Source organism: Gorilla gorilla, chromosome 20 (assembly GCF_029281585.2).
Source record: "Gorilla gorilla gorilla isolate KB3781 chromosome 20, NHGRI_mGorGor1-v2.1_pri, whole genome shotgun sequence".
NCBI lineage: Eukaryota > Metazoa > Chordata > Mammalia > Primates > Hominidae > Gorilla > Gorilla gorilla.
The window spans coordinates 13,551,420-13,572,381 of NC_073244.2; the positions used below are offsets into that span (position 1 = coordinate 13,551,420).

A 20,962-nucleotide genomic window follows, 5' to 3' on the forward strand; every position below is an offset into this window, starting at 1 on the left:
CAGCAGAGCCCACTGGCATTTCTTATGGTCTTGGACCTGGAGGTGTTGTCAGGGGAAAGGGAAGAGGCGCAATGGCCCCAGTGTTGGCCTGAGCCACTGGTAGAGGAGTGTGGAGAGGGGACCCTGTGCTCCTGGCCTCCCTCCCGTGGCCTCGGGCATGGGTCGACCTTGGCCGAGCGTGAGGCTGGTGCCACCTCAGCCTCCCAGACCCTGAGTAGGGTTAACACCTCCAGACCCGAAATGGCCTCCGGTTGACCAGGCCCACTCCCCATCAGCCTGTCCAGCCAGCCAGCACTTACTGAGCGCCTTCTGTATACTAAGCCCTGCTCTGGGTACTTCCATGAGTCAACTCACGCCCTCCCGGCCTCAGGGTGATCCACCGCCTTCCCCTACAGTATTCCGAGGGGCCATTGGACCTCAGAGGCTTCATGTCCTGCACATTCTCCGTGTCATAGAGCAGGAAAACATAAAAACGGGAGATAGAATGCTACTTCAGTTGCTCCTCAATTTGTTTCTTTTTTCTTCTTTTTTTTTTTTTTGACATGCAGTCTCACTCTGTTACCCAGGCTGGAGTGCAGTAGCGTGATCCTGGCTCACTGCAACCTCTGCCTCCCAGGTTCAAGTGATTCTCCTGCCTCAGCCTCCCGAGTAGCTGGGATTATAGGCACATGCCACCATGCCTGGCTAATTTTTGTATTTTTTTTAGTAGAGACGGGGTTTCACTATGTTGGCGGCTGGTCTCAAACTCCTGGTCTCAAGTGATTGGCCCAATTCAGCCTCCCAAAGTGCTGGGATTACAGGCGTGAGCCACCACATCTGCTTGCTCCCAATTTTCTTTCTTTTCTTTTTTTTTAAATTTATTTAGTTGGGGTCTCACTCTATTGCAGTGGCGTGATCTCGGATCATTGCAACCTCCACCTCCCAGGTTCAAGCACTTCTCCTGCCTCAGCCTCCTGAGTAGCTAGGATTACAGGTGTGCACCACCATGCCCAGCGAATTTTTGTGTGTGTTTTTTTTTTTTTTGAGATGGAGTCTCGCTCTGTCGCCCAGGCTGGAGTGCAGTGGCGCAATCTCGGCTCACTGCAAGCTCCACCTCCCGGGTTCACGCCATTCTCCTGCCTCAGCCTCCCCAGCAGGTGGGACTACAGGCACACGCCGCCACGCCCAGCTAATTTTTTGTATTTTTAGTAGAGACGGAGTTTCACTGTGTTAGCCAGGATGGTCTCGATCTCCTGACCTTGTGATCCGCCTGCCTTGGCCTCCCAAAGTGCTGGGATTACAGGCGTGAGCCACTGTGCCCGGCTGAATTTTTGTATTTTTAATAGAGACGGGGTTTTGCCACGTTGGCCAGGCTGGTCTTGAACTCCTGACCTCAGATGATTCGCCTGCCTTGACCTCCCAAAGTGCTGGAATTACAGGCATGGGCCACGACACCCAGCCAAAGATCTGATGTCCCAACTTTCAAAGGTGGTCTCAGGCATCAGACTCTGGAATTCCCAGCTCCCATGTGCCACACCCGGAGACCAGACCCAGCCAGGCCTCCAAGAAGGGGACAAATGTGGGAGGCCATCACTGCCCCATTTTATTGATGCAGGCTGGACAGGAGGACTCACCACCTGAGCTGGGGGTACTCAGGTCCTGGGGTGCTGAGGACATGGGGCTGCATCTGGAGAGGGTGCTGTTGGGGTGTACTCTCATCTGGAGAGGGTGCTGTTGGGGTGTACTCCTGGGAAGGCAGGGGCCATGGAGGAGTGGGAGATGTGTCAGCTGCCTCCGTTTGGGTGGCAGAAAATGTCACAGGGACCTTTCAGCCACAAAGAGGCTTTTAGGCCGTGGTTGGGGGTCTTCAGGGTCTTGCTCTGGGCCTGGCTGCTCAAGAGTGGAGAGGGGCAGAGGGGGCGGGCAGTCGGCCGTCAGGGCCTGGTCTTGAATCAGGTCCCATGGACTCCGCGGAACCTTCGCTGGCTGGTGGCGTGCATGTGGCCAGCCGGTCGCACACCCAGGCGCCCAGCTTACGGTCGCAGAAGGCGTCGTTCCAGCGGCCGGAGCCCCGCATCATCACGCAGTCTTTGCCCTGGCTCCGGCTGGTGGGCTCCCCTGGAGCCCAGTTGCTGGAGCAAAAGGCTTTGGGTCAGGGGATGGGGCGGGGAGAAGGAGCCCAGTTCCCGGCAGCCCTCTGAGTCTGCACCCTCCCTTCTCACCCCAGGTTCCCCATCCTGAGTCTGTGCCTGGGGACCGGTACCTCATTTTGGTGCCCCATACCCTGCAGCCCAAGACTCACCCTTATTTATTTGTTTGTTTGTTTATTTATTTATTTTGTTGAGACAGAATCACTCTGTTGCCCAGGCTGGAGTGCAGTGCGCGATCTCAGCTCACTGCAACCTCCGCCTCCTGGATTCAAGTGATTCTCCCACCTCAGCCTCCCAAATAGCTGGGATTACAGGCGCCCGCCATCATGACTGGCTAATTTTTGTATTTTTAGTAGAGAGGGGTTTCGCCATGTTGACCAGGATGGTCTTAAACTCCTGGCAGGTGATCCACCCACCTCGGCCTCCTACAGTGCTGGGATGACAGGCACGAGCCACCCTGCCCGGCCAAGACTCACCCTTCTAATCTGTGCATGGAACTTCCTCCCTGAGCCCCTTCCTCTATATCCCCTCCTCCAGGTCAGAGAAGTCTTGGCCAGGTCCCCCAGCCCCCACTGGCGTCCTCCTCCCCTGCACCCTAGAGACCCTTCTCTCTGAGCCCTCATCCGCTTCCCGGTGCAGTTTATCTAGGGAGCTCCTCCCTCCACGGTATTTCCGCCTCCTCCCCTGGATCCCAGAGGCCCCCTCCTCACCTGTAGTCCACGTGGCTCCCATCCACCCAGATAAACTCCCCCTTCAGGTCCAAGTTCCGAAGGCCAATCCAGGAGCCGGTGTGGCTGGCGTGCTTGGTCAGGAAGTCCTGGAGGGCAGGACAGGGCTGGAGGACTGGAGACATGTGCCCGGGGCCTGCCAGCCCACTTCGAGAGGTTGGGTAGAGTGGGTTGGGGGTCCCCCCACCCTCGCCATGCTGCCCACCACCTCTGCAGAGCCCGGGCCCACCTGCTCCTCCGGGCTGTGGATGCTGACCAGCTGCCCTTCCATGTCGTCACAGGCATACCGGGCGTGGACCCACTGCTTGGTGCCCTTGCCGAAGTAGTAGCACTTCCGTTGGAAATTGATCCACTTTTCAGGGCACGTGTTGCACACAAAGCCTGGGGCGGAGGAGAGGCTCAGGGGTGGTGCCAACAGAGGTGCCTTGGGCACCCTGGGCAGACTAGGTGGCAGCGCCCCTCCTAGGGCCACTCCTGGGGTCCCGGCTAAAAGCAGACCCACCCCAGGGTCTAACAGACGGCCTCATGGGCTGTGTTCTCTGCTAGAGCTATGATGCTGACCAGATCCATAGTAGAAGCACCTCAGCCACCATGGCCACAAACACCTTCATGGTTAGCAGAGCATGGTGTCGACCATCAACACCTCAACTACTGTCAGCATCTCCACAAACACCTCATGGCCGGAAGCACCACAAGCACCAACACTGCCACCACACATTCATGTCCAATACGGTCAACACCATGACCACAAACACACTCATGTCCAACAACACTTCAACCACCATCACCACAGACACCTCACGGCTAGAGGTCCCTCAACCACCAGCACCATGACCACAAATGCATTCACGTCCAACAACGCTTCAACCACCATCATCACCACAGACACCTCTCAGCTAGAGGCTCCTCAACCATCAACACCACGACCACAAACACACTCATGTCCGACAATAGCTCAACCACCATCATCACCACAGACACCTCACAGCTAGAAGCCCCTCAACCATCAACACCATGACCACAAACACACTCATGTCCAATAATATTTCAACCATCGTCATAACCACAGACACCCCACAGGTAGAAGCCCCTCAACCGTCAACACCATGACCAGAAACGCATTCATGTCCAGCAACACTTCAACCACCAGCACCATCGCTACAAGCACCACCATGGCCAGAAGCACTTCAGTTGTCATTATAATCACCTTAAATCCACCATGGCTTGGGAACTCTTCAGTCACCAAAGCCATGACCACATCACCAGCTCCACAGCCAGCAGCACCTCAGCCACAAATCCCATCATCACAAATGCTTCACAGCAAGCAGAGCATCAATCACTAACACCATCGCCATCGACACCCCATAGTTAGAAGTGCCTCAGTTGCCACCAACTGCCACCAACATCACCATAAATCCATCCATGGCTAGCGACACTTCAATCACCAACATTATCACCCACATCACCAGTTCCACAGCCAGCAGCACCTCAGCCACAAGCACCATCGCCAACAGCACTTTGACTACCCTCATCACCTCAAACACCTCATGCCAGCAGCACTTCAACCACCAACACCAGCACCACAAATAGGTATGTGGCCAAAAATGCCACCAACACCATCATCACAAATGCCTTACAGGCAGCTGAATATCAGTCACCAACATCATCTCCACAAACACCTCAACCACCATTATATCACCATAAATACACCCATGGCCTGCAACACCTCAGTCACCAACACAATGACCACATTGCCAGTTCCACAGCCAGCAACACTGCAACTGCAAACACTGTCACCACAAACACCTCCCAACCAGAAGTACCTCAACCACCAGCACTATCACCACAAATACATTCATGTCCATCAACACATCAACTACCAACACCATTGTCACAAACACATTCACGTTCACGTCCATCAACACATCAACCACCAACACCATCGCCATGAACACATTCACGTCCATCAACACATCAACCACCAACACCATTGCCATGAACACATTCACGTCCATCAACACATCAACCACCAACACCATCGCCATGAACACATTCACGTCCATCAACACATCAACCACCAACACCATCACCACGAACACATTCATGTCCAGCAACACATCAACCACCAACACCATCGCCATGAACACATTCACATCCATCAACACATCAACTGCCAACACTGTCACTACGAACACATTCATGCCCAACAACACATCAACTACCAACACCATTGTCACAAACACATTCATGTCCAACAACACATCAACTACCAACACCATTGTCACAAACACATTCATGTCCATCAACACATCAACCACCAACACCATCGGCATGAGTACATTGACATCCAACAACACATCAACTACCAACACCAGCACCACAAACACATTCATGTCCAGCAACACATCAACCACCAACACCATCACCATGAACACATTCACGTCCATCAACACATCAACAACCAACACCATCACCACGAACACATTCATGTCCAAAAACACATCAACCACCAACACCATCGGCATGAGTACATTCACATCCAACAACACATCAACTACCAACACCAGCACCACAAACACATTCATGTCCAGCAACACATCAACCACCAACACCATCACCATGAACACATTCATGTCCAACAACACATCAACTACCAACACCATTGTCACGAACACATTCACGTCCATCAACACATCAACCACCAACACCATTGGCACAAATACATTCACATCCATCAACATATCAACTACCAACACCATCGCCACGAACACATTCATGCCAAACAACACATCAATTACCAACACCAGCACCACAAACACATTCACATCCATCAACACATCAACCACCAGCACCATCGGCACGAATACATTCACATCCAATAACACATCAACTACCAACACCAGCGCCACGAACACATTCATGCCCAACAACACGTAAACCCCTAACACTGTCACCACAAACACCTTACAGCCAGCAGAACGCCAGTCACTAATACCATCAACACTTCGTGGTTAGCCACACCTCAGCTGACGCCAATGTCACCACAAACACCTCATGGCCAGAAGCAGCTCAACCACCAACACCATCATTATAAATACACTCTTGACCATCAATGCTTCAACTGCTGACACCATTACCGTAAATACATCCATGGCCAGCAATACTTCAATCACCAACACCATGACCAGCAGCACGTCAGTGGCCATCACTGTCACCACAAACACATTCATATCCAATAACGCTTCAACCACCATCATCACCACAAACACCTCATAGCCAACAGTGCCTCAGCCACCAACCCCATCATGACAAACACCTCATGGCCAGCAGCACTTCAACCACCAACAAACCCCTCCGAGGTCAGCAACACCTTCATCACCGACATCATTAACAGAGGTACCCATCACCAGCAGCAGCTTATCTCCACCACCCACACCACAGCCAACACCATCTTTACCAACCACACCAGCCATGTCTTCATCACTGGCACCGACAGCAAAACCAGTGCTGTGGCCAGGTCCACCAGCGATTACTTTCCCCAAGCGCCATCCCTAGCAACAGCCCTGGTCATCATCACTGGCAGAACCCCCCAAACCAGCACTCCTAGCCAATGTCTGGGAAATTGAGATCATTTTCTTCCAGTGGGAGGCTTTGGTCAGGACAGCCAATGGGATTGCAAGACTAGGTCCCACAATCCCTCAATATGGTCTCTTTCTCCCCTTCCCCCCACTGCAGTGAAACTCCCAGACATTGTTGCTATTGCCTCCCAGGTGGGAGGTTAAACCCACTCTTACTGGATCAAATCTTTCTTGCTTCAAAATAGATTTTCAGCAGTGGTGTGCACCTGTAATCCCAGCTACTTGGGAGGCTGAGGCAGGAGGATCGCTTGAGCCCAGGAGTTTGAGACTAGCCTGGGCAACATAGCAAAAACCCGCTTTAAGAAAGTAGGTTTTTCTATAGTGATATGCAGGGAAGGTTCCACTACATGTGGTCCGATGTTTTTTGTTTTGTTTTGTTTTGTTTTGAGACAGAGTCTTGCTCTGTCTCCCAGGCCAGAGTACAGTGGTGCTATCTTGGCTCACTGCAACCTGCACCTCCCGGGTTCAAGCAATTCTCCTGCCTTAGCCTCCCAAGTAGCTGGGATTACAGGCATGCACCACCATGCCCAGCTAATTTTTATATTTTTAGTAGAGACGGGGTTTCACCATGTTGGTCAGGCTGGTCTCGATCTCCTGACCTCATGTGATCCACCTGCCTCGGCCTCACAAAGTGCTGGGATTACAGGCATGAGCCACCATGCCCAGCCACAGATTTTTTTTTTTTTTTTAAAGAGGCAGGGTCTCATCATGTTGCCCAGGCCAGTCTCGAACTCCTGGGCTCAAGTGATCCTCCTGCCTCGGCTTCCCAAAATGCTGGGATTACAGGCGTGAGCCACCATGCCCACCCTCACGTGGTCAGATTTTTCTAAGGAGCTTAGGGTCTGCAGTAGCTTGAGATGGGTGTGCTTCTCACCCATGAAATGGTAACCCGTACTCAGCCCTCTGGAGGTGCAGCGTTAAAACAGGAAGAGGTGGCCAGGTGCAGTGGCTCATACTTGTAATCCTAGCGATTTGGGAGGCCAAGATGAGAGGATCACTTGACCCCAGGAGTTTGAGGCCGTAGTGAGCCATGATTGTGCCACTGCACTCCAGCCTTGGTGACAGAACCAGGCCCTGTCTCTGAACAACAAAAACAACAACGACAAAAACCCAAACCCCAAAACCAGGAAGAGGACATTTCTGAGCCCTCAAAGAAAACTTCAGGGGAAGGTGTCTTGGTTGTTTGTTACATAGTCACCCAGAGACAACCTCAGAGCCAGGCTCAGATCCCAGGCTGTGGGGCTGGATTTCGGGGAGACTTCAGGGACTGGGGAAGAATTAGGAGGTGACCTGTCAGAAGTTGTCATGGTCCAGAGTGCTCTTCCCCTGTGCCCCTCCCTGAGGGACCACACTGAGGTTTCTGGCTGGGATTCCCAAAGCCACCTCACATCCCAGGGGACGGGACTCCATCACACCAAGCACAGAAACTTCCTCTTCTCTGTGCCAGTTAGGGCAGCTGGGGCTTCCCAGAGGTCAAAGACCAAAAATCAAGGGTGGGGGCATTGGTTGGCGGAATGGCAGGGCTGTAAAACCCCAGTTCGTACCCTACATTAATTTTTTTTCTTCAGAGGCAAGGTCCCACTCTGTTGCCCAGGCTGGAGTGCAGTGGCTCGATCCTAGCTCACCGCAGCCTCAAACTCCTGGGCTCAGGTGATCCTCCCAACTCAGCCTCCTGAGTAGATGAGACTACAGGTACACATCACCACATCTGGCTAATTTTTTCATGTTTTTGTTGAGGCAGGATCTTGCTGTGTTGCCTAGGCTGGTCTCAAACTCCTGGACTCAAGTGATCCTCCTGCCTCGGCCTCCCAAAGTGCTGGGACTATAGGCGTGAGCCAGTGCACCTAGTCCCTACCCCACATTAAGGGTACAGTGACTGAATGTCTGCTCTCTCTGCAGCCTGCTAGCCTCCTGAGGTCAACACTGCCTCCATTACTGCCACCCCTGGGAAAGAGGCCACCATCTCCATTGTCCCATCACTGCAGACATTACCCCCGTCTGGCTCCCTGGCCTGGTCAGACAATCTACCAGGAAGGCTATGTGCATGAGAATCCTACTAATAACTCCTCACTGGGCCACATCAGGCAGAGGACACCAGCAAGGAGAACCCAGCAAGGGTCAACACTGGACTGCTTTAACGCAGAAGAGGAAAAAAATTGTAGGAGTCTCCAAATCTGTGAAAGCACGCAGTTGGAATCAGAAAGAAATTGCCAGGCAAGATGGCTCATGCCTGTAATCTCAGCATTTTGGGAGGCAGAGGCGAGTGGATTGCTGGAGCCCAGGAGTTCAGGACCAGCCTGGGCAACATAGCGAGATCCTGTCGCTACAAAAAATAAAAAAATTAGCTAGGGCCAGGTGCAATGACTTATGCCTGTAATCCCAGCACTTTGGGAGACTGAGGCAGAAGGATCGCTGGAGTCCAGGAGTTCAAGACCAACCTGAGTAACAAAGTGAGACCCCATGGCTACAGGAAAATAAAAAATTAGCCTGGCGTGGTGGCACACACTCGTAGTCTCAGCTACTCTGGAAGCTGAGGTAGGAGGATCTCTTGAGCCCAGGAGTTGGAGGCTGCAGTAAGCTATGATTGCACCACTGCATTTCAGCCTGGGCAAAAGAGTAAGACTCCATCTCTCTTTTTTTTTTTGAGACAGAGTCTCGCTCTGTTGCCCTGGAGTGCAGTGGTGCGAAGACAGCATGATCTCGGCTCACTGCAACCTCTGCCTCCCGGGTTCAAGTGATTCTTGTGCCTCAGCCTCCCAAGTAGCTAGGATTACGTATGCCCGCTACCACACCCGGTTAATTTTTTAAAATTTTTATTGAGATGGAGTCTCGCTCTGTCGCCAGGCTGGAGTGCAGTGGCGTGATCTTGGCTCACTGCAACCTCCACCTCCCAGGTTCAAGCAATTGTCCTGTCTCAGCCTCCCAAGTAGCTGGGACTACAGGCACGCACCACTACACCCAGCTAATTTTTGTAGTTTTAGTAGAGATGGGGGTTTCATCATGTTGGTCAGACTGGTCTCGAACTCCTGACCTCAAATAATCTATCCGCCTCGACCTACCTAAGTGCTGGGATTACAAGCATGAGCCACTGCGTCCAGCTAATCTTTGTATTTTTAGTAGAGACGGGGTTTCACCATGTTGGTCAGGCTGGTCTCGAACTCCTGACCTCAGGTGATCCACCCGCCTCGGCCTCTCAAAGTGCTGGGATTACAGGTGTGAGCCACCGCGCCTGGCCAAGACCCCTTCTCTTAAAAAATAAAATAAGGGGTGTTTTATGTATGCCCCATGTGTCCTGCTCCATCAGAAACTTAGTCCTATTTCCGTCGTCACGCACACCTCTGCCTCACATCCAAGCGCACTCCCCACCCTGCGCTTATATCTTTGTGTCCTCCCGATGACACTCGGGTCACACAAATGTATAGACATGCTGCCTCACGTCACACATGCGTGCTGTCACATTTGCCAACACACCCGAGCCCCAGGTGAGGTCACGCGTCATCCTGAGCAGAGACTCACACACTCACCGCTGGACACCTGCAACTCCATCCTTAGCTTTGTCACCTCCTCCTGGAGTCTTTCCAGCAAATCTGAAGCTTCGTTCCTCTCGTTCAATTCTTGGGGAGTCGACAAGGGGCAGTGCTCAGAGACCGACTGGCAGGCCCCCTCCTTGTCCGTTCCCTCCCCCACTGCCCCATCCCCTCCCAAGCCTCACCCTGGGACTTGAAGCTGCTCAGATCTGCTTGAAGCCCATTCAGGTTCCAGGACAGCTCCAAGTCTGGTGTGTGCAGGAGCGCAGGGCTGGTCTCAGGGAGGATGTGTACAGGCCAAGGGTGCCCCCCAAGCCTGGCCCCCCGGCCTCGTGGTTCCCCAGGGCTCTGAGACACTCCCTCCTTCCCGCCCAGTCTGGATCCATAACCCCGATCCCAGTCTCTCACCCTGAGATTTCAATCTCTGCTGTTCAGCTCGAAGTTCCTCCAGTTCCTGTGAAATCTGCGTGGCTGTTTGCAGGGGAGGGGGCTTCATGGTAAGCAGGTCCTCATTGTCTCCCCCATCTACCCCCCACCCATCCCTTGGCCTCTTTGCCTGGGTGCTTAGAACCACCTGCTCAGTTTGCAGTTCCCGGGTGTCGGGGGTGGGGCACAGTGAGTCTTAATGCTCTGGGTCCAGGAAGTCATCCAAGACCCCCTCGCTTTTTCCCCTGCAACCCTAACTCCAGGAGTCACTCACACTGGGATTTCTGCGCCATCTGGTCACCGTGGTGGCTTTCCAAGTTCTTGGAAACTTGAGAGACTGGAGTGGCGGGAGAGAAGAGTTATCCCAGGAACCTCAAAGGCAGGTCCTTGGACCCCGCCCATGCCCCAGGCTCAGGGACCCTCTCACATAGTCACAACAGCTGCTGTTGCTGTTTGTTCATTTAGTGGAGCAGGAGGAGTGTACTCAGGAAGGTATATGCAAGAATATAATGAACCTGTGTACCTCTCCCTCACCCAGGATTAACTATGAAAGCAGTAGGCACCTATCAGGGTACTTCACAAATCTTAGAGCTTGTTTCTGTCTCACGGCACTAAAATTATGACCATTTTACAGATGAGGAAATGGAGGCACAAAGCAGTTACAAAATCCTTACGCTACAGATGCTTAAGGCTGCCAACTTACAATAGCTCAACTTACAATAGCTCGAGTTACAATGGCTCGACTTTACAATGGTCTGAAACCAATATGCGTTTAGTGGAAACCTTAACTCTCTTGCAATGCTGGGCAGTGGTAGGGAGCCAAAGCCTTCAGCCAGCCACACAGTTTTGACTTAAACTATTTTCAACATACTTTGCTTATGGGGACATAACCCCATTGCAAGCGGAAGAGCATCTGTATTAGGATGCTCTCAGGCACTTTTCCAAGCTTCCCTGGGTCCCTGCCTTCCCTAGGACAGGGAGCAACTTAGGTTGACCTTCAGTTCCTTAGCAAGGGGACACTGAGGCCCAGAGAGGAGCGGGATGAGAGCTGGGCATCCTAACCCTCACCCCCAGCCCCTCCACCTTGACCCCTTCATACCGTTCCGGGCAGCCCTCTCTTCCAGCTGTTTTAGACTCTGTGTGGTGTCCCAGTCTGGGGAGGGGGAGAGAAGAGGAGTGGAGAGGGGGGATTGTCAGTGCCCCCACCTGCCTGCACCCCACCTCCCAGCTGGGGATGGAGGTCTTGGGTATAAGCCATGGAGGTGCTGAAAGGGTGGAGGACAGGGATGCTGGGTGGGGGGTGAGGGGCTCTGGAGGGTGGGGGATGGGAAAGGGCTGGCAGTGGCAAGATGGGAGGCAGGATGGGAAAATTGGGTTTTGAGAGGATGCATTGGGTTCCCCAAGCTCTGAGATGGGGGTGAAGGAGGGAACACAGAAGGGCCCCATGAGTTGGGGGGACCACATGGAGCTGGGGGTGTCCTCACGCCACAGGAGAAGCAGAGTCAGCAGCCCAGCCCACAGAGCGGCGGTCACCAGCCCCAGCAGCACGATCTGAGTCCCTCGTCTGCAACACCGCCTCCTGGGAAGCTCCTCGATCTCTGCCGGGGGTGGAGGGACTGGCTATGGGTGCAGGGTGAAGCTGGACGCTGGCCCTGTCCATCTCTCCATTACCCAGAGCCCCCGACAGCCTGGGAGCTTGTCCAGAGCCCACACTGAAGCAGAGGGTCTCAGTGGACCCCCAGCTCCATTTGCACCGCTTCCTTACCTGACTCAGAGCTGGGTCACTGTCCACAGAGACAGATCTGGGACCAAGAGCTAAGACTCCCTCAGCCCCCACAACCAATGCCAGGCCCCCAGCTTCACTTCCAGAAGACTAGGTCCTGCTTTTTCCTTCCCCTCTGACCCCCAGCGCCCACCCTTACACCTCTGAACCTGTCCCCAACCTGGAGTCCCTTCCCTAAACCCAGGACACTGAGTCCCAGTTCTTCCCCAACATCGGAGCCACTCCCCAGCCGCTTTCCCAGGTGTCATCCAACATCCAGGCCTCCAAAGCTCTCCCAGGCCCCACCCAAAGGTCTATCTGGATGTCCCACCCCAAGTCCCTGGCCCTCTGCACTCACCCTGGCTTGGAGGGTTCATTATGCTAAATTCTGCTTGTTCCAAGTTCCTGTTCTATTTGGCCTCTGACTCTATTGGGCTCCCAGCTCCCTAGCTGGAGCCGTTTTTTTTTTTTCTTTTTCTTTTTCTGTTTTTGTCAGGAGGGTGTTGAATCAGAAAAAGGAGGGGCCCTCAATTTTCCACTCCTTCCTGGCTCTGTGCCAGGAAAGTCAGTCCGGCCTCACCTCCTTACTCACACCAGTCCCTTTCTTAGAAATTCACCCTCTTTCCCAGAGAGGGACTGGGGAGCCCCCCACTTCTCTTCTGGGTGAAAGGCAGTAGCTAAGGGTCATTGCTTCTGCCAATGTTAGAACCAGAGAGTCCTCCTACCGGAATATTGACCTTCCTCCATGGCGGTCCTGCTTGGATTCTCCCGATGATGGAGCACTCACTCCCTGACAACGCAGTCCACTCAGCGGGCACAATCACAGCTCTGGCTGATTTGGGATTTAATGATGGTTAGGGTGAGGCGTCAAACCCTAGTTACCAGCGCAGGATAGCATCTGGGACTTGGTGGGACTCAGCGGCCATTTGCTGATTTTGTTTAGTCTACAATCTGGACTCACTAGCGTGGTTAGTGGGGAGACACAGCTGGTGTGGAGAGATAGCAGCCTGAGATCAGAAGTGGGGCACTCCAGAGCCCATCACACTTGAGCTACACAGCAGGTGCACCCATGAGATCTTGACAAATGGCTTAATTAACCTGGAAACTTCTTTCCTCATTCGTAAAATGATGATACCGAGAACACCTATACTGTTGGTTGGTGATCTGTGCTAAAAATATCACCAGCTTTTATTATAATTGCCTTGCCTGTGTGACCTCAGCCAAGGATTCAACCATTCTCAGCCTCAGTTTTCCCCTCTGTAAAATGGGCTGATGACAGCACCCAACTCATGAGGCCAAGATAGGATCCAATGAGATCACAGCATAACTGAGGTTTTTGGTGCCGGTCTGCGCACAGTGGGTCTTCAGATTCTAAACATTTATGAAACATCTACTCTGTGCCACTTCCCACTGAGAAATGCTAAGAGCCCATAACCCAGGCCTCAGCCTTCTCCTCTGCCAATGTCCCCAGGGCGTCTGTAAAGTGCTCTGACTTTATTTATTTATTTATTGAAATGGAGTCTCGCTCTGTTGCCCAGGCTGGAGTGCAGGGGCACGATCTCGGCTCACTGCAACCTCCACCTCCTGGGTTCAAGTGATTCTCCCGCCTCAGCCTCCCGAGTAGCTGGGACTATAGGCACATGCCACCACGACCAGATAATTTTTGTATTTTTAGTAGAGACGGGGTTTCACTATGTTGGCCAGGCTAGTCTCAAACTCCTGACCTCGTGATCCGCCCGCCTCGGCCTCCCAAAGTGCTGGGATTACAGGCGTGAGCCACTGGGCATGGCCTATATTTCTATTTTTTGAGGTGGAGTCTCGCTCTGTTGTCCAGGCTGGAGGGCAGTGGCACCATCTTGGCTCACTGCAACCTCCACCTCCCGGGTTCAAGCGATTCTCCTGTCTTAGCCTCCCAAGTAGCTGGGATTACAGGCACCCAACACCACACCTGGCTAATTTTTGTATTTTAGTAGAGACAGGGTTTCACCATATTGATCGGGCCGGTCTCGAACTCCTGACCACAGGTGATCTGCCCTCCTCAGCCTTCCAAAGTGCTAGGATTACAGGCGTGAGCCACTGCGCCCGACCAAGTCCTCTGACTTTAAAGCATCTACTATGTGCTGAGGAGCATGGGACTTGGGGTCCTTCAGGCCTGGAGATCACAGGCTACCTTCTTTCGCTGCTTGACTATAGGTAAGTCCCTTCTCTCGGAGCCTCAGGGAGGTGGGGTGTGGCGCGGCCAGGCTCTGATTAGCGGCAGCTCAAGCAGGCCCTTTTGACATTGTGAGAGGAACCCAGAGGTGTCATCATCCTGGGACTGGAACTGTCCAGGGAGGCAGCTGGACAGACCTGAGCCCGAGTCCTGGCTTCTCCCTGGATGAGCAGCTCAGTTTGCTCATCTGTAAATTGGGAGTATTCAAAGCACCAGCACACAGTAGGTGCTCAGTAAACCTACTGGCAGGATGCTGGGGGAGTGTCCTCATTCTGTGGGGCCTCTCTCAGTGGAACTGAGGTTCCAAGAGGGTAAGTCATTTGTCCCCATCACGCAGTGGTGGGACTGGAACTCAAACCCGGGACCCTTGACCTGGGAGCCCATTTGCTCAATCATCTGGAGACATAATCTCATGGTGGGGTGTCTACTGGTAAGTGCCGGGTGGCAGGATCCCAACTCCAGGCCGTCCTTCTAACCCAAGAGGTCCTGCCTCTGCCTAGAGCCTTCCATGGCTCCCCAGGGCCCTCTGTGATCGGCCCAGCGCACTCACCAAGCTCATCTTAGACCAGATGGCCTGCTTTCACTTCCCCAAATCAGGGACTCGAATGCCTCGAGATTCTGTCCACACTGCGGCCCCCACCCCTGCCCCCTCACCACCCACCACCTCCCTTCTCTGGCTGTGACCTCCTCCTGGTCATCCCTTGAGGCTCAGCCCAAGGTCGTTTCTTCCAAGGGCGCTTCGATCTCCACTTCCCATGGCCAACCCCCAACACACCAGATACGTACTCACTTAGTGGAGTTTGGAGGCTGTGTCTGTCCTCCTAGTGTGTTGGGGTCGACCAGAGCGATTGGCAGGGACCGTCAGAGACAGAGGTTTAAGCAGGAAGAGAGACACTTTCTTCTGAAAGTAGAGCCACTGACAGCTTCTATTTTCATAGACCTAAATATGGGCTTGCCACCCGGATAACATTACACGCATGGCCTCTCCTGGTGCTCCCCACACCCGGGTGAAGTCCGTGTTATTATTATCTCCATTTCTCAGGTAAGAGAATTGGGTGAGAACTAGAGATGTTAAGCAGCAAGTTCCCACAGGGCTGAAGGAGGTGAGCAGTAGCGTCAAGATGTGAACCACTGTTACTGCACACTGAATCATTATACCACTATGGCCGATCACAGAGGGCCCTGGGGAGCCACGGAAGGCTCTAGGCAGAGGCAGGGCCTCTTGGGTTAGAAGGACAGCCTGGAGTTGGGATCCTGCCACCCGGCACTTACCAGCAGACACCCCACCATGAGATTATGTCTCTTGATGATTGAGCAAATAGGCTCCCAGGTCAAATGTCCCAGGTTTGAGTCCCAGCAAGAAAAAAGGGAAGAGGAGAGAGAGGCAGCGGAAGGGGAAAAAAAGACAGAAGGAAGGAGAGGGAGAAAGAGGAGTAGGAGGGAAGGAGGGAAGCGGGGGAAAAGAAAGATACGTGAGATAATATTCAGGTCAAATATGGACAATTTTGGCTGGGCACGGTGGCTCACGCCTGTAATCCCAGCACTTTGGGAGGCTGAGGTGGGAGGATCACTTGAGCCTGGGAGTTCAAGACCAGCCTGGACAACAGAGCAAGCCGTTGTCTCTACAAAAACTATAAAAACTAGCAGGGCATGGTGGTTCATGCCTGTGATCCCAGCTACTGGGGAGGCAGAGGTGAGTGGATCACTTGAGCCCAGGAGTTCAAGATCAGCCTGGGCAACATAGTCAGATGAAAGAAAGAAAGAGAGAGAGAGAGAGAGAAAGAAAGAGAGAGACCGGGCGAAGTGGCTCACGCCTGTAATCCCAGCACTTTGGGAGGCCGAGGCAGGTGGATCACCTGAGGTCAGGAGTTCAAGGCCAACATGGTGAAACCCTGTATCTACTGAAAATACAAAAAAAAAATAAAAAAAATTAGCCGGGCATGGTGGTGGGCACCTATAATCCTAGCTACTCGGGAGGCTGAGCAGGAGAATCGCTTGAATCCAGGAGGCAGAGGTTGCGGTGAGCTGAGATCGCGCCATTGCATTCCAGCCTGGGCAACAAAAGCTAAACTCTGTCTCAAAAAAAAAAAAAAAAAGAAAAGAAAAGAAAAGAAAAAAGAAAGAAAAACAGAAAAGAAACACCAAACTCCATCCCAGCCCCATCCTGGAACTAAGACTTCATCCCCATGTCCTCTCAACATGGCCCAGCTGGACTTATTCCCAAGCTTCCTCCTCCTCCTCCTCTTGTATCCCCATTGGTGGGACAGTCCGTCCATCCACCCAGACACCCCGGCCCAGGCCCAGGCCTTGTCCAAGCGCTTCCTGATCTTCCACCCCACCGCTCACCCAGCACCAGGGCCTGGCTCTTCTCAAAAAAATAACCTGCTTCTCCCCATCCCCACAGCTGCTCCCTCTTCCCCCTGGACCAGGTGACATCCCCCTCTTAGGGTTCCCCCTGCCTGGTTTGCCTTGTCCCTGGGACAGCCTCCTCCATGGCCTCCCCACTCCCATCCTACCCCCATGACAGCCTTCCTTGGAGCTCTACCTCCTGTCTTGCCCCTCAAAACAGACCCTCCAGGGTCCCCACTCCCACCTGGCCACCACGGCAGACCCCCCTTAGGGTCCCCAACCCTACCTGCTCCCATGACAAATCCCCCAGTGACCCCACCCTGGCTTGGCCTCAAATGCTGTCCCTGTGTCCACCCAACAGCCCCCAGCTACCTCTCCAATGCTCAGCGGCCAACTCTTTCTCTTCCTTTTTTTTTCTTTCTTTTTTTGAGACAGAGTCTTGCTGTGTCATCCAGGCTGGAGTACAGTGGCACGATCTCAGCTCCCAATAACCTCTGCCTCCCGGATTCAAGTGATTCTCCTGCCTCAGCCTCCCAAGTACCTGGGATTACAGGCACATGCCACCACATCTGGCTAATTTTTTGTATTTGTAGTAGAGATGCGGTTTCACCAAGTTGACCAGGCTGGTCTTGAACTCCTGGTCTCAAGTGATCCACCCACGTTGGCTTCCCGAAGTGTTGGGACTACAGGCATGAGCCACCACACCCGGCCCCTCCCTCACTTCTTTACCATCTGGGTCCTCGGCCATTACCCCATATCAAGGTGGAGGGGACATTTTGGGACCCAAAATGAACAGCCTCAGACCACCAGAGTCAGTCATTCACTCAACAGGCATGCACCAAGGGCCACTTGGTCCAGGGTGACAGACAAGGCAGCATGGTCCCAGCTGTTCTGGAGTGCAGGGTCCAGGGGACATTTCAGCCAGGCCCCTCCCTGACACGGTGGGAACGTCCAGCCCTAGTGGATGGCCCAGCCCAGCCCAGCCCCCTCCTGGTTGGGAGGTGGGTTGTAGGGGCACAGGTGGGTGTCTTCTGGAGTGAGACCTGGGAGGTAGCCCACCCAGGAGTGGGGATTTGGAGTTCCCCAGTTGAGAGTGGGGAGGGTGTTAAGGATCAGGGGACACATTTTGGGAAGGAGGAGGAGGGTGGGCAAAGTGCCAAGGGGTCTTAGTATATAGAAGTCTAGGTGGCATAGTGGCCAGGGCTGCAGATGCCTGACCCACACTACCTGTGTTCAAATTCCTGGTTCTTCCTTTGAAGTGCTGTGTGACCTTTGGCAAGTCACCTAACCTCTCTGTGCTTCACATAAGGCAGCATTGATCACCAAAGCATCAAATTCCTAGGGTGGTGGTGAAAATTAGATGTGTCGATATGCACACAAGACACTAAGAACTGTGTCCGGCTGGGTGTGGTGGCTCATGCCTGTCATCCCAACACTTTGGGAGGCTGAGGCGAGTAGATCACCTGAGGTCAGGAGTTTGAGACCAGCCTGGCCAACACAGTGAAACCCCGTCTTTACCGAAAAGTGCAAAAATTAGCCAGAAGTGGTTCCGGGTGCCTGTAATCCCAGCTACTCGGGAGGCTGAGGCAGGAGAATCGCTTGAACCTGGGAGGCGGAAGTTGCAGTGAGCTGAGATTGCGCCATTGCACTCCAGCCTGGGCGATCCCAAAAAACAAACAAACAAACAAATTCCTGTGCCCAGCATCCATTGCTACTAAATTAAACTATACAACAAAATTGTCCATATTTTTTTTTAGAGACAGGGTCTCACTCTGTCTCCCAGGCTGGAGTGCAGTGGTGCGATCTCGGCTCACTGCAGCCTCAACCTCCTGAGGTTCAAGAGATCCTCCTACTTTCTCCTCCTCAGTAGCTGGGACCACAGGCACGCACCACCATGCCTGGTTAATTTTTTAAATTTTTGGTAGCGATGGGGTCTCACTATGTTGCCCAGGCTGGTCTCAAACTCCTGGGCTCAAGTGATCCTCCTGCCTCAGCCTCCCAAAGTGCTGGGATTACAGGCATGAGTCACCGTGCCCAGCTGGAATTTGGTGTTTCTGAGTTCTACAAGCCCAGGTGCCCCAGCCCAACCCCACCGGCCCCATCATGTCCTTCCCAGGGGTGAAAGCCCCCTGCCTGCTGGGTTCCTGCCAAGACTCAGCTCAAACACTAGGATGTTTTGGGGCCCCAAGGACCCGGTCACGGGACTGCCCCACCCGCTTCCCCTCTGCGGTATTAACACGCCTCTTGCTCACTTCGGGGGAAAAACAGAAAATTGTGCGGATGTGGGCCCCAGATCTGTGGGTGTCGGTTCTTCTTTCAGATTTGGGATCCTCTGCATGTTGGGGGAGGCCGCGTCTCGCTCCTCGTTTGACCTAGGTCAGAATTCAACAGGAAGGAGTTTAGGGTGTCCAGCAACAACAACCCTCAACCATCTCCATCTGAGCTCTTATCCCAGCCCCGACCCTGACCGTAACCCCAGCTCAACTACAACTTGATCCCCTCACCCCACGATGCTCTGATCCCAGCCCTAAGCTCTGCTCTGCACAGGACGGAGGCACGTCCGCGGCTCTAATCACAGAACCCCCACACCTGGGACAGGGCCTGGCGCTGTGTCCCAACGGGATGGAGCCTGGCGACCCTGACTCTAACCCCATCCCGACACAGCCCTGGGCTTTCCTACCTGTTTAACCTCTCCTGGGGTTACGAAGGGGAGAAGGAAAGGGTGCAGGGGTGGGGAGGAAGGGCAGTAGGTGTGTCAAATCCAGGGGGGCTTCCAGGAGGAGGTGTGTTCAAAGCTGGGTCTCTCCCACACTGCACTGTTGACTTTGGGACTGATGATTCCTCGCTGGGATGCTGTCCTGTGCATTGTTGGATGTTTAGAAGCATCTCTGGCCACTAGTCGCCAAAAGAGTCACTGTGGTTGAGAAGCGCTGCTTTGAAAACATGATTCCTAGATCACGCTTTATTTTGTTTTCATTGTGGCAAAATATACATAACATAAAATTTACCATCGTAGCCATTTCTAAGTGCACCGTTCAGCAGCATGAAACACATTCACACTGTTGTGCAACCATTACCACCATCCGTCTCCGGAACTTTCTCATCTTCCCAAACTGAAACCGTGTCCCCATGAAACACTCACTCCCTATTTACCCAACTCCAGCCCCCATGACAGCTCCCCTTAGGGTCCTCACCCCCACCAGACCTTCATGACAGCCTCCTTTAGGGTCTCCCTGAAACCCCTCCTCTGTGTCTTCCCTGAACGGCAACCACCTGCCCATATCTTCTCTCCGCCTACAACCATCCATGGCTCCCTTCTGCCCTGGGCCCAAAGCTCCAGCTTCCCCATGTCCTGGAGTTCAAGGATCCTGCCTGCTCAGGCCTGGCAGCTGGTCTCTCCAGCCACGTCCATACCTCTTCCTCCAGGACTCCACAGAGTGCCTTAACTTCACACAATTCGGAAACACCAGGCTGTCTCCAAGACTTCGCACGGGCAGCTGCTGCCTAAAGTGCTGAGCCAACCCGCAGCACCAATTTGTATGGAAGCCTCCCTGCCACCCCTCCCTGCCACCCACAGTCCTAAGGCCCCCTTTTTTCCCAGCCTTGAGCTCCTGCACTGGATGGGCCCGTCCTGGGACTGGGGGCTCCCCAGGGGCAGGACCTATGCCCCACTCCTAGAAGGGCCAGGAGGGCGGCCCTGAATCACGGTCACATGCACCCCTTTCCCTCCGCTTCCCGACCCCCACTCAGGCAGAGAGCCAGTCAACAGGAAGAGGAAAGGGGTGTGTGGGATGAGAAGAGCCTGGATGTGCACTTTTGTCTTCCGGGAACCTCGGGATCTGGAGCTCAAACCTAGGCTGTTTTTTTGGTGTGGATTGTGGCAGTGGGGTGGGGAGAGCTTGGGGGCACTGGTATGTGTGGCTGGGAGTCCTCAGGCTAAGAGGGGACACAGAGATGGGGTTGTCCACACCCTTCCCTCCAGAGGGCCCCCCAGAACTCCAGGAGCAGGGTCCTGGACCACTCATTGCCTCCCTGCCCCCTCCCCTCAAGGCCCCAGGATACTTCTAGGGACCAGAGAGCTGAGCCAGCAGGTCCTGAGGCTTCTGAGAGCAGCCCAGGCCCAGCCTGGGAGATTTGGGGATTTCTTTCCAAGAACGCCCTCAGAGACCCCGAAATCCTGGACTCCGGGCT

At 53.7% G+C, this 20,962-nt stretch overlaps 1 protein-coding gene across 1 annotated transcript; it reads right to left on the minus strand.

Moving 5' to 3' along the window:
* Window positions 1-1,534: 1,534 nt before the first annotated feature.
* FCER2 (Fc epsilon receptor II) lies at window positions 1,535-20,444 on the minus strand. The gene is made up of 13 exons (XM_055371479.2): window positions 19,452-20,444; window positions 19,024-19,143; window positions 17,999-18,109; window positions 12,936-13,042; window positions 11,933-12,046; window positions 11,548-11,601; window positions 10,723-10,785; window positions 10,431-10,493; window positions 10,208-10,270; window positions 10,020-10,109; window positions 3,087-3,238; window positions 2,840-2,946; window positions 1,535-2,111 (listed from the first exon to the last, which is right to left on the minus strand). The coding sequence occupies exons 4-13, from the start codon at window positions 12,955-12,957 to the stop codon at window positions 1,874-1,876; spliced, it is 966 nt and encodes a 321-aa protein (XP_055227454.1). The 5' UTR covers window positions 12,958-13,042; window positions 17,999-18,109; window positions 19,024-19,143; window positions 19,452-20,444; the 3' UTR covers window positions 1,535-1,873.
* Window positions 20,445-20,962: the final 518 nt, after the last annotated feature.

Coding starts and splice junctions, on each gene's coding strand:
- FCER2 (XM_055371479.2), bottom strand. CDS start 12,957: ATGGAGGAAGGTCAATATTCCG. Junction 10,786..11,547: donor AGAGAGGGCTGCCCGGAACG/GTATGAAGGGGT, acceptor CCGCCACTCCAG/TCTCTCAAGTTTCCAAGAAC. Junction 10,494..10,722: donor GATGGCGCAGAAATCCCAGT/GTGAGTGACTCC, acceptor CCCTGCAAACAG/CCACGCAGATTTCACAGGAA.